We start from the raw sequence: 15,825 nt of genomic DNA, 5'->3' as shown, positions 1-15,825 counted from the left end.
TACAGTGAGTTTGATGTAAAGCTATGATGTCAATATGATGATATATCTTCCGACCGACGAAAAGGTGGAACATTCTTACATCAGACTAGGCCCACTTAGTTTAAAAACTACAAGTCCTGTATTTTTACTTAAATATTTTAGAAATAATTTTAGATAAAAGATAGATAGATAGATAGATAGATAGATAGATAGATAGATATAGATATGTGTAATTTAATGTATAATTATAGATAAGGAATAGTTTTTACTTAATTTTGTTAACTGAAGACTAGAATGGAATGTTTAATGCTTAAAGTGTGCACACTAAATGATCAGAAAAAAAGTCCACTATGAGGAGCGCATCGGGGGAACAGTGTGGCTCAAAACCAGTGTCCTTGTAAATTATTTACAAAAACGCCAAATTTTGAATTCAAGAACAAACTTTATCCAATGATCCCATTTCTAGAAGAAAACGAGGGATCGTCGTAAGAGACGTTACGTCGCGGGTAACGGGTCTTTTATTGTGAAACAAACATTAACATTAACCCGGAAGTGTAAAGTGGCGATTCAATCACCCTCATAATACGACTGCCGCAGGATCATGATACACGACAACAATAATTCCTCAATGCGCGGAGAGGGACAACTGGCATGTAAAGTCTTACAGTCATAGGAAGGAAGACCTGCTTTGACACAATCGTAGTTTCATGGAAAGCTGTGTCGTGCTATTTTGGGGTTTAAAGAATTAGAGGGGACAAAACAAACGGCTCTCCGGGACCGCACTTGTTTGCCAGCGACCATGTGTATTAGAATCAGTATTTTACAAAGATAACGGCTGTCTGTTAACACGCTGAAAATGGATGTCAGGGCAGTTCTACAATTCGCCACCATTACTAGAGGCTTGACATTGTTATTGCAGGTCAGTGTTTGGCAACGGCGGGTAAATCTGGGAATCTAAGAGCCATACCTAAACGGCGCATTGCTACTTACCCTACATATACTAATGACTTGAAATAATACTCTTATGGTTATAACTGGTGGAAGGTGCTACTGCTCAAATAAATGTTATGCGGGCAAACGACTGAAAAGGACACTGGCCATTTTAACAACGTGGTAGCCTATGTTTTAATGTGTGTGTGTGTGTGTGATCATATTATTCCATCTCTTTTCAGGCTGTCTTAAACGCCGTCATCCCCGACCACGAAGCCGATGCGTTCAATCCTCCGCGGATGGAGGAGCCCCTGTATTTGGACTCTGCGCTGGAGTGGCTACTGGGTGGCCTCTCTCGTTGGGACGCCGAGCACTTCCTCTTCATCGCAGAGAGAGGCTACCTGTACGAGCACAACTTTGCTTTCTTCCCACTCCTCCCCGTCGTCCTGCGTGGCCTGGCAGAGACACTGCTGCGGCCCCTCAGCGGCTGGCTGACGGTGCGGGGACGCCTGCTGCTGGCTGTGGCCCTCGGGAACAGCGCGCTCTTCCTGCTGAGTGCCGTGGCCCTGTATGCGCTAGGTCGTCTGGTGCTGCAGGACCGGCGCCTCGCCTTGCTCTCCAGCCTGCTCTATTGCCTCACGCCCGCCAATGTCTTCATGGCGGCCGGGTACTCGGAGAGCCTGTTCGCAGCTCTCACCTTCGGCGGTCTGTTCCTCCTGGAAAAGGGCTTCACACTCCGGGCCTGCCTGGCCCTGGGCATTGCCACGGCAGCACGATCCAACGGGCTTGTAAACGCGGGCTTCCTGCTGTACCTGCCATCGCTGCGCGCCCTATCTCAGATCCGCATGTATCGCACGACTGCTAAGGGTCACGGCAAAGTCGTCCGCTATGTGTGGGTCGTCGCTTGTCTCCTGTTCACCTCCCTGTTGGGGACTGCGATAATCGCCCTTCCCTTTTTCGCTTTCCAATACTATGGGTACAGGACGTTTTGCACACCGTCTGTTTCCCTGGAGCAGATCCCCCCTGCTCTCCTGTCACTGGCTGAAAGAAAGGGTTACAGGCTCCCAGATGAAAATGGTCCTCCACCTCTCTGGTGCATGAGACCGCTCCCTTTGCTTTACTCGCACATCCAGGATGTGTATTGGGATGTGGGCCTCCTGCGCTACTTTCAGTTGAGGCAGATACCAAACTTCCTTCTGGCTATGCCCATGGCTACCCTTGGCATAACTGCTGCATATGCGTACTATCAGGCTAACCCAGACATGTGTCTTAGGCTAGGGCTTTGGGAGACAGGTGCAAATAAACGGCTTGACAAACCTTCACCTGGATTTTACAACCCCCGAGTGTTTGTATATATTGTGCATTCCACTGCACTTCTGGTATTTGGGTCACTGTGCATGCATGTGCAGGTAAGAACATCTCACGAACACTCCCTAGTGGGACATAGGTTTATACTCAACAGTTGAACGTATGTATGGAACTAGTGTTGATCACCATTGTTTGTTTTTTTTTTGTTTTTTTTTTAATATGTCCACAGGTTCTAACCAGATTCATGGCCTCCTCTTCCCCTGTACCTTTCTGGATCAGTGCACATCTGCTCTTACTGAATGAGCCACTACTCCATCGAAGGAAAACATCAACTCCCAATGTACAGCTACAAACATCTACCGCCAAAAATGGATGCAAGCACACACACCACAACCCCATTACAGCACTGCTTCCACACTGGAGAACATGCTCTCCGACAACACAATGCATCTTAGGATACTTCCTGTCCTACTGGGTGTTAGGCCTGGCACTGCATTGCAACTTCTTACCATGGACTTGACATGATACATTCCTCTGACTTCTAGATGCAATATTTTCATATAGGGCAGGTGCAATACCATATTTTGGTTTTTCTCAATTGCTTAAATGCAATTCCTGAAACATTGTCTATGTCATCAAATCTCTAAAGTCCAATCCCCACAATAGTTCAGGTGTTAAGCACAACACTTGCAAAAGTCCCCAAAATATTCAAAATGTTAAACTCATATTTCAGAATTGAATAAATTTGTCATCCGGGTACAACATTGTCACCAAATGGAAATATGTCCATCATTTGCATAAACAAAAATGGGCAATATACTATCAGCACAGCAACAATATGACATGCCAACCTTGAATGCCTCTTCCTTTACCTTTTATACCTAACTTGGACCCAGTGATCACCAATTTACTGTGATTAATCTCAAGACAACTCTCTAGTGTTGCTGTCAATAGAGAATGTTCTACACAAAAATTCTACGAAAATATTTAGTTTTCCAAAATTGTTTTGTACACATTTTCTGAAATGATGGCTCATTTCTCAAATCTCTTCACATGAAACACAAACACAATGCAAAACACCTCAAATCTATTGAAAAAAATTAAACACTGCAATCAAAACCATCTAATCTCTTCTCAAAATGGTATTTTTGCATCAAAATGACACAAGCCATATAAATAGATCTTTCTAAGGACCAACTGCACAATGATGTGTTCAACAGGAAGTACTAACTGTAGTAGGCCTACGCCTTTTGCGTTTTCAGTGTTACACTTACAGTATGCACTATAGCTTGTTGTAAACATACAAATACAGTGTGCAGTAATACCGGGGAAAAGTATTTATTTCAAAACACTGAATTTCAAGGTGTTGTACAACCAACAATACAGTAGGAGATACTGCATTATGTAAACAAATAAGACTACAGTAAAAGACTGAAAATTGGGCTGCATCCTGCCTCCTATTTGGATGGCCTCCTATCTGGCTATGTGGCTACAGCACCTCATCCGCATTGCAAGTGATGTTCTGGCTAAACAGTGACGGGCGTATCCGGTGGCATATCCAGCCTTGAACGTCCCTGACATCTTCGTCACCACATGCCTCTTCTATTGCTGGAGGAAGAGGGATGCGAGTGTGGGGTTGTTGGTCACATCTTACCATCACCATTCTGAAAAGAACTCTTTTCCGGGACTGAGAAATTGAGATTATGGTGGATATAAAGAACCAAAAATTGCTGGCGGTCGATGAACCAGTTGCAGACCAGAGCAGCCCGGTGGAAACTTGCATTGTCCCAGTTGCCAACAAACCTGGGCTGCTCAGGGGCATCCCCCCGCCCCCCCCCCCCCGCCCCAATCTGCTGGCATGAATTCAGTGTGTCAATGAATGCAATATGTTCAGTGTTGTAGGGACCAAGGGTGGCATGGCAATAGAGGACAGCATCCTGGCTGATGGCCACTTGTTGACCACATGGCCGATTTATGTGGCCCAGATCTCATCCGAGCTCATTTGACTTGTTTATCCTTGACCTCTTCCTCTTTCATGTCCTCATACTCCTCTCAATTCTCCTCCTGTGACATTTGCAGCAACGTTGGCTTCCATTGTTGTCCACAAGAGAAGACCTTACTTGTGGTCTTTTTATAATGCTGAAGCTCTGATATGTAAGTGAACAGTTTAAATAATTTGTATTTGCACATGTGAGGACTGGGTACGGCCAGCTGGTAAACGAGTGTAGCATTTTGAATGGCATTACTTTCCAAATGAACACGAGATTCATTATATAACGTGCCTAACGTAGAAAACCGTCTGTAGTGTTTTGCAAAAAAAAGTGTGATTTAGAAATGCAAACCGAGAGAAAAGCAGAAAATGTGCTTGTATTTTTGCATACTTGGTTTAGGGATTTGGTATTTTCAGGATTTAGTGATAATTTTTCAAGTTCCAGTTTTAGGGTGTAAATAGTTGTAAAATAAAACTAGGTCTATTACAGTACTCTGAGGTGTTCCAAACTACTGAATTGTAAAAGAAGATACTGTAAATTTGACTCTAGCATCTCACTGGCCATCCAGTCTCTCCTGTGTCTGGCCACAACAATACATCTACATCACAGGCTCAGTCTATTGATTGTTGTTTTTCGTATTTTGCATGTAAGGATTTGTGCAAATAGCATATGTATACATGCATGTAAGACTGACAGAATTCAACTGAAAACTATATCATCTGTTTGGATTAGCGAGACTGGCTTCTTTGATTTTTGTGCAAATTGTAGTGACATTTGTGTTTATAGGGTTGCAGAAATGTGCTTTACGTTTGCATTTTGTGTGAAGCCAATAAGAAATTAGTGTTGAAGGCAAAAGAGGTAATGGTGTGGGGTTTTGATGCACTGTTTTGAAAATGTAAATAATCGTTTGAGGATTGCATTTATGCAATTGAGAGAAACTGTACAGTCCACTGATATAAATCCACCCAGTTGTCCTTACAAATCATGAATTTGTGTTAGTTATCAAATTAAGGTAGACCATAGTACTGCAATTTTTTTTTAAATGTCAATGTAAGCTTTTTTTGGGGGGGGTAAGTTATTATGTGATGTTGTTAAACTATCAATAATAATATTACAAATTGTTCATTATATTGCCCAGTGCTAGCTCAGTCACTGGGGCTGCTGCCATAAAACATACTATTAAAATCAGGGGTGCACATAACTTTTTTGGTCTGGTTCTCAAGGGAGCACCTGGAGATTTTGCATGGTACTCAGTCTACGCAGCACAGTTATCCTACAAGCTGTCCTCATCACTGCCCTCCTGACTGCTCTCCTCACTGTCTTCCTCTCTTTCAAACAAGGCAGGTGAATATGTAGGCCTACTTCTTTCTCCCTGGTTGAGTCTGCGATTACCTGTTTGCACCCATAAGTCAACAACTGGCTTCAGGTCAATAGTCTCTGTTGTCATCTTAGACGAGCGGATGCGCATCAGGGCTGAGAGGCGGGAGTCTGACAGGCGGGATCTGTACTTGCTTTTTATTATATTGAGATGTGACTATCCCCTCTCACGTGCAGCACTGCTGAAGAGCAGTGTAAGGGACCACAGAAGGACTTAATGAATGTTGGAGTAACTATCTGGATTACTTCACTGTGTTGACCACACAGAGGAAGCTGCCAAACGTTTCCCTGCTTGCTTTAAACGCATCCATTCTCTTATAGTGGAGTCTTTGTCAACAGACAAGCTGACCTCATATTTCTGGAGGATGTTAGTAAGTGTGTTGCCAAAACTGTGGAGGTCTTGCATTTCTTGAGGCCAAGTTGAAGGATCAAAAATTGAAAATTGATCACATGACTTAAGGGATTCATATCTGCTTTCAAACTCATGTGAATTAGACCTCTCAATACATCAGCCTTGTCCTTGTCAGCATCAGTATTTGGAAACGGTCTCTTTCCTGTACTTGCCTTCACTATCAAGCAATAGTGTCAGCTGTCCAGCAGCTACCATGAGCTCATCTTTGCATTCACCAATAGTCAATTTATCTTGCTGGAACCCGAGGGAGGTGGGCTGTAAAATGTTTGCAGTGTCAAGCATGTTGGCTAGGAAACATTGAAAACGCCCAGTGCAGATATGTTTTAGGTCACTGACATCACTTGCAGCCACTTGAATTTGAATGGCAGGCAATAGCCTCCATATTTTCAAGTCTCTTTGCCTGCATGCAGACCATCTGATGTAGTGAAACTTTCCTAGTTTCACAAAGGCAGTGCCATTTTCATCACATCTTCTTTAGTTGTTCTGTATTTTTGCCCCCCCTCCCCGTAAATAAAAGCTCAGCAACTTGACAACGGAGCGATTAAATGTCTCCCAGTATGGCACCATGCGATCAGCCGACTTTTTGCAGTTCTTGAGGGCAGTACACAGACTATGCACAAGGGAATCCCCGATCGCCACCATCTGATGCAATTTGGGAACGACCCCATTGTAAACGCCAGCGTTGACTGCTGCACCATCTGTACACACCGAGACCAACTTCGTCATCCACTGATCGGCCTAAACCACAAATATGGAAGAGCTGCTCCAGTCCGTCCACTATGTCCTGTGCCGCTGGGTTCACACCCAAATTAATTAATATCCAAGGAAATCTGGGGTAAACTCTCCATAGCTGGACACAGATGCAATTTACACAATTTCCTGCTCAACTTGTGTTAACTGTCTTGTGATCCATCAAAGAGCACGCCCCAATATTCAGCAGCCTTCAGTTTTTCATTCAATTCGAAACTGATGGTCTGTGCGATGCTCTGCATGATGCGGGTCCCCCCTCCTCGTGAATGATAGGCACTCCCGACATGAACTCCAGGCCTCTTCAAAAGCGCAGTATCCTCCTCATGTGAACGCATCGGGCGTGCATGTGTCGCTTTGTGAAAGGCCAATAGAAATATTACACAGTGCTCGACGCTGTTCTTCATTCAGTTTGTCCTGCCACATGTCAAGGGGGCGAGTGGGTTTCGGATCCTGGCTGCGCCTGTTATCAATAGTTTGCACTGTGTTCGTGTGCTCTTTACTCTTTTCATGCTTTTCAAAAACTGGAGGGCTGATTTTTTTTGTCCCTATGTAAAAGGCGCCGCTTTATCTACCAGATTGGGATTTTCATGGCCTATTTTGCACCACAACATCCCATCCAGGATGTTGTACAGCTCGGATATATTTTTGTATATAAATGAATAAAGCAAAAAAAAAAAAAGGTAACCATAAGATCACTGACTTTCGAATCCTCTTGCTTTGTACCATATCCTAAAACTGTAATTGTGAGTCATTGAATCTTGCTGTTCTGGCAAAGCGGGGCAGAGCGCACTTTGAACGGGATGGCCAAGCTGGTGCTCGCACCCATGTTTGGGGATGACATCCAAGGAGGCCTATTGGATTTCAGGATAAGCTTTCAATTAAAGTGACAGACCACTGTCGTTCCTTCAGCATTTATTTGCTGGAAAGGTTTGGCTCTGTTTCAAGATGCTTGTGTCCCCAACAACCGTGTGTGCGGCATGGCGGCGCAGTGGTTAGCGCAGTCACCTCACAGCAAGAAGGTCCTGGGTTCGAGCCCCGGGGTAGTCCAAACTTGGGGGTCGTCCCAGGTCATCCTCTGTGTGGAGTTTCCATGTTCTCTGCATGGGTTTGCTCTGGAGGCTCCGGTTTCCTCCCACAGTCCAAAGGCATGTCGGTCAGGTGAATTGGCCGTACTAAATTGTCCCTAGGTGTGAAAGTGTCTCAGCCCTGTGATGGCCTGGCGGCCTGTCCAGGGTGTCTCCCCACCTGCCGCCCAATGGCAGCTAGGATAGGCTACAGCATCCCCGCGACCCTGAGCAGGACAAGCGGTTTGGACAATAGACTAGTAGCAAGTCCTCAGAAAAGGCCTTAGTTTTTGAGAAACCCCTACCCGAGGTAGAACAAAACACAATTTTCTTTTCAGGGTCTCCCATTAATGAAATGGGTTGTTGTAAACTTTTATTTTGGGGGAAAATTTGTTTTTTTGGCTATTCTTTAGAACTACCCCCAATTCCTGAAAAAGAGCCAAATTAGGGGAAAGTGACAAAAACGCCCATCACTTGTGAATGCTCACTCTTTTCTTCATCAAATTTGCTGCAGTGTGAACCAGGTGTCTGCCCTACATCACTAAAGAGTCAGAATGTAATTTACCTAAAAAAAATTACTGAAATATAGTCCTGTAAAGATAGCTTTAGTTTAGGCGGAAGTTGTATTTTTGTGGTGAATCACCACAAAAGTACAATTCCTATAGTGGTGATAGGAAAAGAGGGCTCCTTTACTTTTCTGTCATTTGTCAGAGAAACATAAATCCCTATCAAATATACCATTGCTGAATTGTCTAGGATGCTACTGAATAATAACCAGTGGTTGTATGGAGATATCTAGTACAGTTATATTGCACATGAGATTTCTTTACATACCCCTTCTCTGAAACAGCCAAATTAGCTCATTCTGAATGGAGGATATGTGGCCTAATAGCCTATAAGTTAAGAATGCTTATTGCTCACTCTGATGGTCATCATATTTGGAGAGGGAAAGACCAGGTGGCTGAACTACATCACCAAATAGTCAGAATGTGACTTTGACATCATAACTGAGTCTAGTGTGTATGCTGAGGCAACAACTCGACAGATGCTTCAGGGGAAACAACTAGCAAGAGGTGTTAGGAGCATCAAGCTTGTATCTGAGGCTCTGTTTAGGCTCTTCTGGATCGCAATGGTATCCTGGCTTCACAAACAAGGCCAAAGGCCATTGACTGGTGCACAAGAGCACCTCCTACGAGATGTGCAGCATGCCTTTCATGGCGACGTCCAGGCCTCTGCCAGACAGTTCTTAAATGAAGTGGAGACAGACCTTCCTGAGCTGAGGAGAAAAACACAGCAGTTTTCAGAGAGCAGAGTTCAACAATCAGCAACGTTTAAGTACTGGGCTGAATTTCATCGAAGGGGCTGATCTCTTACTTAGAATGCTAGGTTCAGAGCGTGAAGCTAACTTTGAACTTCATCTCAACTGTATGTCTGAAGCAATACTGTGGTTCTGGGCAGCTGGCAGGATGAACTACGCAAAGTATGTGCCAGTGTACATAGCTGAAATGAAAGCCCTTGAAAAAAGCCAGCCAGATTCCTACAAATTCATGAGAGAAGGAGGGTTTGTTGTGCGATGCTCAGATGAGAGAAACTTCAACTGTGTGGCCACTGATCAAGCACTTGAACAAACTATCAACAGAGAAGGGAAGAGTCAAGGAGGCATTGTCCGTTTCACTCTACGAAGGGGGGCTCTGAAAAGACGGCTCATCACAAGGCATGTCACCAGTGAGTAACTGCGATGCAATGACAGAGATTTGCAATGGAGCAGCACATGCACCAAAATCCCACAAAGAGCATGGAGCAGCCTGCATGGACAGGGTTGAGAGGGAAACTGTACAGATAATGGAGTTTGTACAAGACAGGCAGAACCTATTTGATTTGGAGAAAGTTCCTGATGAGATCATCAATATTGCAAGTGGACAAGTAGCATCACAAAAGGTGGCAAAAGATCTCCCAGGCTTTCTAGAGGATGGAGAAAAGCTAAATGCAGCTTTCATTGATGAATGCCTAAAGAGTGACACACCAAAAAGTTTCTGGGACCCTGAGAAACGACAAAAATAGCCAATGTTCACAGATATGAAAGCATGCATAGCAAGCAGTAAACCAAAACAGCTTCAAATGGATTCAGATGTGCCCTTCAGGAGACTCCTGGCTGTTTCAAATCAAAGAGACGTGTCATTGGAGAATGTGATGTCACATGAATTGGCTGCCGTCCCACCCTCTCTCTTCTATGATGATGGAGGGATGAGAAAAAACACAAAAGCAGACCTTGCAACGAAACTAGAGTCTGTAGTAGAGGTGATGCAAGAGCTGCCTGACACCACACAGGAATCTGCATACACCACTGATGGCATGGCTATGCTTCAAAGCCTCCATGGTTCAGCCTTTCAGACTTTCAGTGAGCTAGCAGAATGCATCCTGAAGAAGATCTTGTCACTTCTAAATAGAAAGCAAGAAATCAAATGTGTGGTCATGGTATTTGACAGGTATGACAACCCACACTCAATCAAAGACCTGGAGAGGCAAAGGAGAGGTGCAAGTGATGGAAGACCTACACATGTTATCACTGGCAACACAAATGTTCCAAACTATAGGAAGAACCTGAGGAGTGGAGGTAACAAGACTGTGCTGTGCATATTTGTGAGCAACTACATCATCACTGCAGCCCCACATAGAATACACTCAAACGACTCCATCATCTTGCCAAGTGGATTTGACAAAGGCGAGGAGATGAAGAGCATATGCAAAGCAGGAGTCAGCAGTTTGACATCACTGTACAGTGATCAGGAGGAGGTTGACACAAGAATGGTGTTACATACCATACATCTTGCAGAGTCATATTCCTGCATCATTGTGAGGTCTGCTGACACAGATGTGGAAGTACTGCTGATTTATTATGCAAGCAAAGGAATGTTTGGCTTATCTCCAGTGTACATGCATGCAGGTCATGGAATCAGAGAGAGATACAGTGGCGCTTGAAAGTTTGTGAACCCTTTAGAATTTTCTATATTTCTGCATAAATATGACCTAAAACATCATCAGATTTTGACACAAGTCCTAAAAGCAGATAAAGAGAACCCGATTAAACAAATGAGACAAGAATATTACACTTGGTCATATATTTATAGAGGAAAATGATCAAATATTACATATCTGTCAGAGGCAAAAGTATGTGAACCTTTGCTTTCAGTATCTGGTGTCATCCCCCCTTGTCCAGCAATAACTGCAACTACACGTTTCTAGTAACTGTTGATCAGTCCTGCACATTAGCTTGGAGGAATTTTAGCCCATTCGTCCGTACAGAACAGTTTCAACTCTGGGATGTTGGTGGGTTTCCTCACATGAATTGCTCGCTTTAGGTCCTTCCACAACATTTCAATAGGATTAAGGTCAAGACCTTGACTTGGCTATTCCAAAACATTAATTTTATTCTTCTTTAATCATTCTTTGGTAGAACGACTTGTGTGCTTAGGGTTGTTGTCTTGCTGTATGGCCCATGTTCTCTTGAGATTAGTTCATGGACAGATGTCCTCACATTTTCCTTAAGAATTTGCTGGTATAATTCAGAATTCATTGTTCCATCAATGATGGCAAGCCGTTCTGGCCCAGATGCAGCAAAACAGGCCCAAACCATGATACTACCACCATCATCTTGCACAGATGGGATAAGGTCCTTATGCTAGAATGCAGGGTTTTCCTTTCTCCAAACATAACGCTTCTCATTTAAACCCAAAAGTTCTATTTTCGTCTCATCCGTCCACAAAACATTTTTCCAGTAGCCTTCTGGCTTGTCCACATGATCTTTAGCAAACTGCAGACAGACAGCAATGTTCTTTTTGGAGAGCAGTGGCTTTCTCCTTGCAACCCTGCCATGCACACCATTGTTGTTCAGTGTTCTGATGGTGGACTCATGAACATTAACATTAGCCAATGTGAGAGAGGCCTTTAGTTGTTTAGAAGTTACCCTGGGTTCCTTTGTGACCTGGCCGACTATTACACGTCTTGCTCTTGGGGTGATCTTTGATGGTCGACCACTCCTGGCGAGGGTAACAATGGTCTTGAATTTCCTCCATTTGTACACAATCTCTCTTGACTGACTGTGGATTGATGGAGTCCAAACTCTTTAGAGATGGTTTTGTAACCTTTTCCAGCCTGATGAGCATCAACAACGGTTTTTCTGAGGTCCTCAGAAATCTCCTTTGTTCTTGGCATGATACACTTCCACAAACATGTGTTGTGAAGATCAGACTTTGATAGATCCCTGTTCTTTAAATAAAACAGGGTGCCCACTCACACCTGATTGTCATCCCAATGACTGAAAACACCCGTCTCTAATTTCACCTTCAAATTAACTGCTAATCCTAGAGGTTCACATACTTTTGCCACTCACGGCTATGCAATATTGGATCATTTTCCTCAATAAATAAATGACCAAGTATAATATTTTTGTCTCATTTGTTTAATTGGGTTCTCTTTATCTACTTTTAAGACTTGTGCGAAAATCTGATTATGTTTTAGGTCATATTTATGCAGAAATATAGAAAATCGTAAAGGGTTCACAAACCTTCAAGCACCACTGTATGTCCCCATCAACACCATGTCAGAGAAACTTAGAAAAGACATGTCCAACTGTCCACCAGCATGTCATGCACTCACTGGCTGTGACACAACAAGTAGTTTGTACAGAATAGGAAAGACTACAGCATTCATCAAACTCAAGACCCATCTCAGCCAGCTCAAAGATCTGACCCACTTTGGACTCTGCAAGCTTGGAAGAGCCTTTGCCAGTAGCAAGAGAATTTGCACTTGTGCTTTACGGAAAAAAAGAAAAAGGAAAATGGACGAATGTGCACAAATTTGGATGAACTGAGGTTCATAACTGCATCAACAACAGATGCGGCCTCTGCAAATCTGCCACCAACAGAGGATGCATTTGAACAACATGTGCAAAGAGCAATGTTTCAGACAGCGATATGGTGCCACAGTCACATCCCTAAACCCCTGTTATGGAGTCCTATCAGCAAGGGATGGATTGTCAGAGATGGAGCCATTGAACCAGTCATATTTACAAAACCCCCAGCACCTACAGAAGTGAGAGACATTACTCATTTGTACTGCAAAGATGCAAACTGTGGAGAGAGTGGAAAGTGCCGGTGCCTCTCTGTTGGCCTTCCCTGTACAGAGTTCTGCACCTGCTGTGCAGAATGTCAAAATGTGTCCCCAGATGTGTCTGAAGAACCTGACATTTGACATTCTAGTATCCATATGCTTGACCCCTTACAGACACACGTCTTAAGTGCATGCAGCAACAATGAAAGATCCAACTGCTTTGGAAGAAGGTTACAATAGGATACACAGATGAAGAAAAAAGGTAGCATAGTGACAGCTTAATCTGACAAGTAGACAACAACATATGAAAACATGATCAGCACTCAAGGATATATGAAACATGGTCTTATCTAAATAGAAAGGCTGCCTATGGTGGCTGAGACTGAACACTATCTAGACAGTTTTTTTGTGTCTTAGTCTTTTGCCATCCCCCCAGTTGCAGTCCATGGAGTAAAAGCTTGTGAACGTGCCCCAGACTCCCAAACACAGGCACAATAAGTTGGCAGGGCCATAATACAGGGGGGAAATAAAAGTAAAGGAAATGAATAAAATTAAATACCTAAATGAAAGGGAGGGGACTCCTAGAGGTTCTCTGCAAGTTCAAGTTCTTCTATCAAGTCAGAGAGTTCCATAGCATTCTTCTTCATTAATCTCAGTGATGACAAATAATGACACAGTTCCCTATGAAATATGAAGAAGTTTGGCTGCATCTTCAGGAATCTGTTCTTATGTAAAAATAACCTTTCAAGAATAATAATTGTGTTAATTGCCAAAGCATGTGTTCCATCTTTCACAAACGTACCAAAAATCACCTCCTTTTTTTTTAGTTCAGAGAAATTATCAAATTATTCAAATTGCACGAATTCTTGCAGTACATACTAAATTGGACAATAAACGAGAGTAAAGTAGCGCAAAATTGGTATGAGGAACTCACATCCTGTCTAGAAATTTTGAACATGCATAGTACTTGATGTATATAGAATTTGCTCAGCGTGTTACTCCCTCTGTAAATTTCAGGCTCGAATGAACAAAAAGCTGTTTAAATATCTAGTAAGTAAAATGAAATACTCAGGTTCACAATACAGCTGGGATAAAACTTACTTTTTCCCCTCTCAGCCATGAACGCAGTCATGAGCTCTGAGAGTGACATGGCCTTCATGTCTCCTCTGCCAACCGAAGTAGAAAACACATTGCACAGTGCCACTTCTGACGTGCAAACACAAGACCAGCCTCAGTGTGGAGCTTCCCAAGCAGAGAGGCCTTTACCTGTGGAACATCACAAAACCTCTCGAGGGCACCAAAAAGCTCTGAAAATGATGAAAAGTGCATTACAATTCATAGGCATCATCTGCTTTAGCAGCTGAGTCCAGAATAAAATCAAGGCTGTCCAGTGCACCTGATGGTCAGCCTGCACAGGGACACATGGTACCTGGTTCAGACCATAGATCTCCCTATCTCTACTTATATTCTGTTCCAGTTGACAAACTTGAAGCTGTTGTTATTACTTTACTTGCCAATGTTTACTTTAAGGAAGACCAGGGAAGGAGAGTCGTCATAGTTGTCCACTATTAACTGATGCAACTTTAAATTTTATTGACAACATCACTGATGAGCAGACTATCCCAAGTATTGGCCTTGATGTGATGAGCAATAAGCAACTGGCACTACTAGATTATTATCAGCAAGAGTTGGTTAAATATATTCAGGAGGAACTTTTCGCAATGGCTTGCAGGAGAATGTGCAGAACCCTGTTTTTGCCAGCCAAGACTACATGATGAAAAAAATGTGAGCTCAAGTTCCCTGGAAGAGTCTTAAGTTTTCCACCAAGACAATGGATTTCAGTGACACTGAGAATGGACTAAGAATGCCCACCACCAGAAATGACTCAAGTCTTTCCTGGGTGTCCTGCGCAGACTCTAACCTGTCAGAGGACATTATTCATAGGATCCTCAACTTTATATCGTCCTGGCTTGCCAAAGGAAACAAGGATAGGAATTCTGAAGCCCAGAAAACATCACTGGAGATGTCATGGATGATGTAAAGATGGAGGTTTTAACCAACCCTGTTTTGTTGACTACACAGGGGCAGTTCCAACTGAACTGGTGCCAACCCTCCACACTAGAGCTTGAGAATGTCACCAAAGCTGTTTATCAGAAGATGCTGAAGCAGAATGGTTCTACTGAGGCGCCGAAGAAAGGTCTCACACACAGAATGAAGCAAGTTGTCACATCGATGGCAGAGGCTGTTGCAAATCAAGTCAGCTAGCTCCTGTCAGTGAAACACAGGGACTCCAAAATCCCTCACCAAACAGACATGGACAATCCCCTAGCCGCTTTGACCGGTGTCAGCAATATGACACCTACCCTATTCACAGCATCCAGTTTTAGACAGATCTCCTTTAAGCTAACTCCCAACCTATCAACCAGTCAATGCATGACTATGTGACAGGCAAGCTGCAGATTGATGTGTTAGCTGAGCGTTTATCTGCACCTTGAGGACCAGCCAAACTCAAACCTCAACCATTACGCTCAAGAGCTATCTAGCTGTTTGCTGAAGCAGCTGAGCAATTCCTCCAGAGTTTTTCTTTGTGGAGGTGAGAATGAATGTGAAATCTGGTGTCATTCACAGGCCATCAGTACTGTCAATGGACATGTTTTGTGGCGTATGGAGGGGCCATCTTGCTCCCGAAACATCATGAGGGCTGCACAGGGAGCCCAAAATAGAGTAGTGGACCACTGTGCTGGGGTGGTGGTTGTTGAGGAGGTCCTGTGACTGCTATCGAATCAGACAAGCGGACACTGTGTGTCCAGCAGGGGAGAAACCTACACCGAGTCTGTCCCCACTGACGCAATAAAGAAGAGGTCGTCCCCCACACCCTGTCATACACACCCTCAAAGACGAACAC

At 43.6% G+C, this 15,825-nt stretch overlaps 1 protein-coding gene across 1 annotated transcript; it reads left to right on the top strand.

Moving 5' to 3' along the window:
- Positions 1-773: 773 nt before the first annotated feature.
- pigv (phosphatidylinositol glycan anchor biosynthesis, class V) lies at positions 774-2,912 on the top strand. Its single transcript, XM_056286876.1, has 3 exons — positions 774-898; positions 1,152-2,318; positions 2,447-2,912. The coding sequence occupies exons 1-3, from the start codon at positions 836-838 to the stop codon at positions 2,735-2,737; spliced, it is 1,521 nt and encodes a 506-aa protein (XP_056142851.1). The 5' UTR covers positions 774-835; the 3' UTR covers positions 2,738-2,912.
- The last annotated feature ends 12,913 nt before the right edge of the window (positions 2,913-15,825 follow it).

Source organism: Lampris incognitus, chromosome 9 (genome assembly GCF_029633865.1).
Source record: "Lampris incognitus isolate fLamInc1 chromosome 9, fLamInc1.hap2, whole genome shotgun sequence".
Lineage (NCBI taxonomy): Eukaryota > Metazoa > Chordata > Actinopteri > Lampriformes > Lampridae > Lampris > Lampris incognitus.
Note: the sequence above shows the minus strand (reverse complement) of the source record. Positions and strands in the feature narration are given on the sequence as shown.

Excerpts from the sequence above, each read along its gene's own strand:
- pigv (XM_056286876.1), top strand. The coding sequence starts at position 836 with ATGGATGTCAGGGCAGTTCTACAATTCGCCACCATTACTAGAGGCTTG. Across the intron at positions 899-1,151 it reads GCTTGACATTGTTATTGCAG|GCTGTCTTAAACGCCGTCAT; the intron begins GTCAGTGTTTGG and ends ATCTCTTTTCAG. Across the intron at positions 2,319-2,446 it reads CACTGTGCATGCATGTGCAG|GTTCTAACCAGATTCATGGC; the intron begins GTAAGAACATCT and ends ATATGTCCACAG.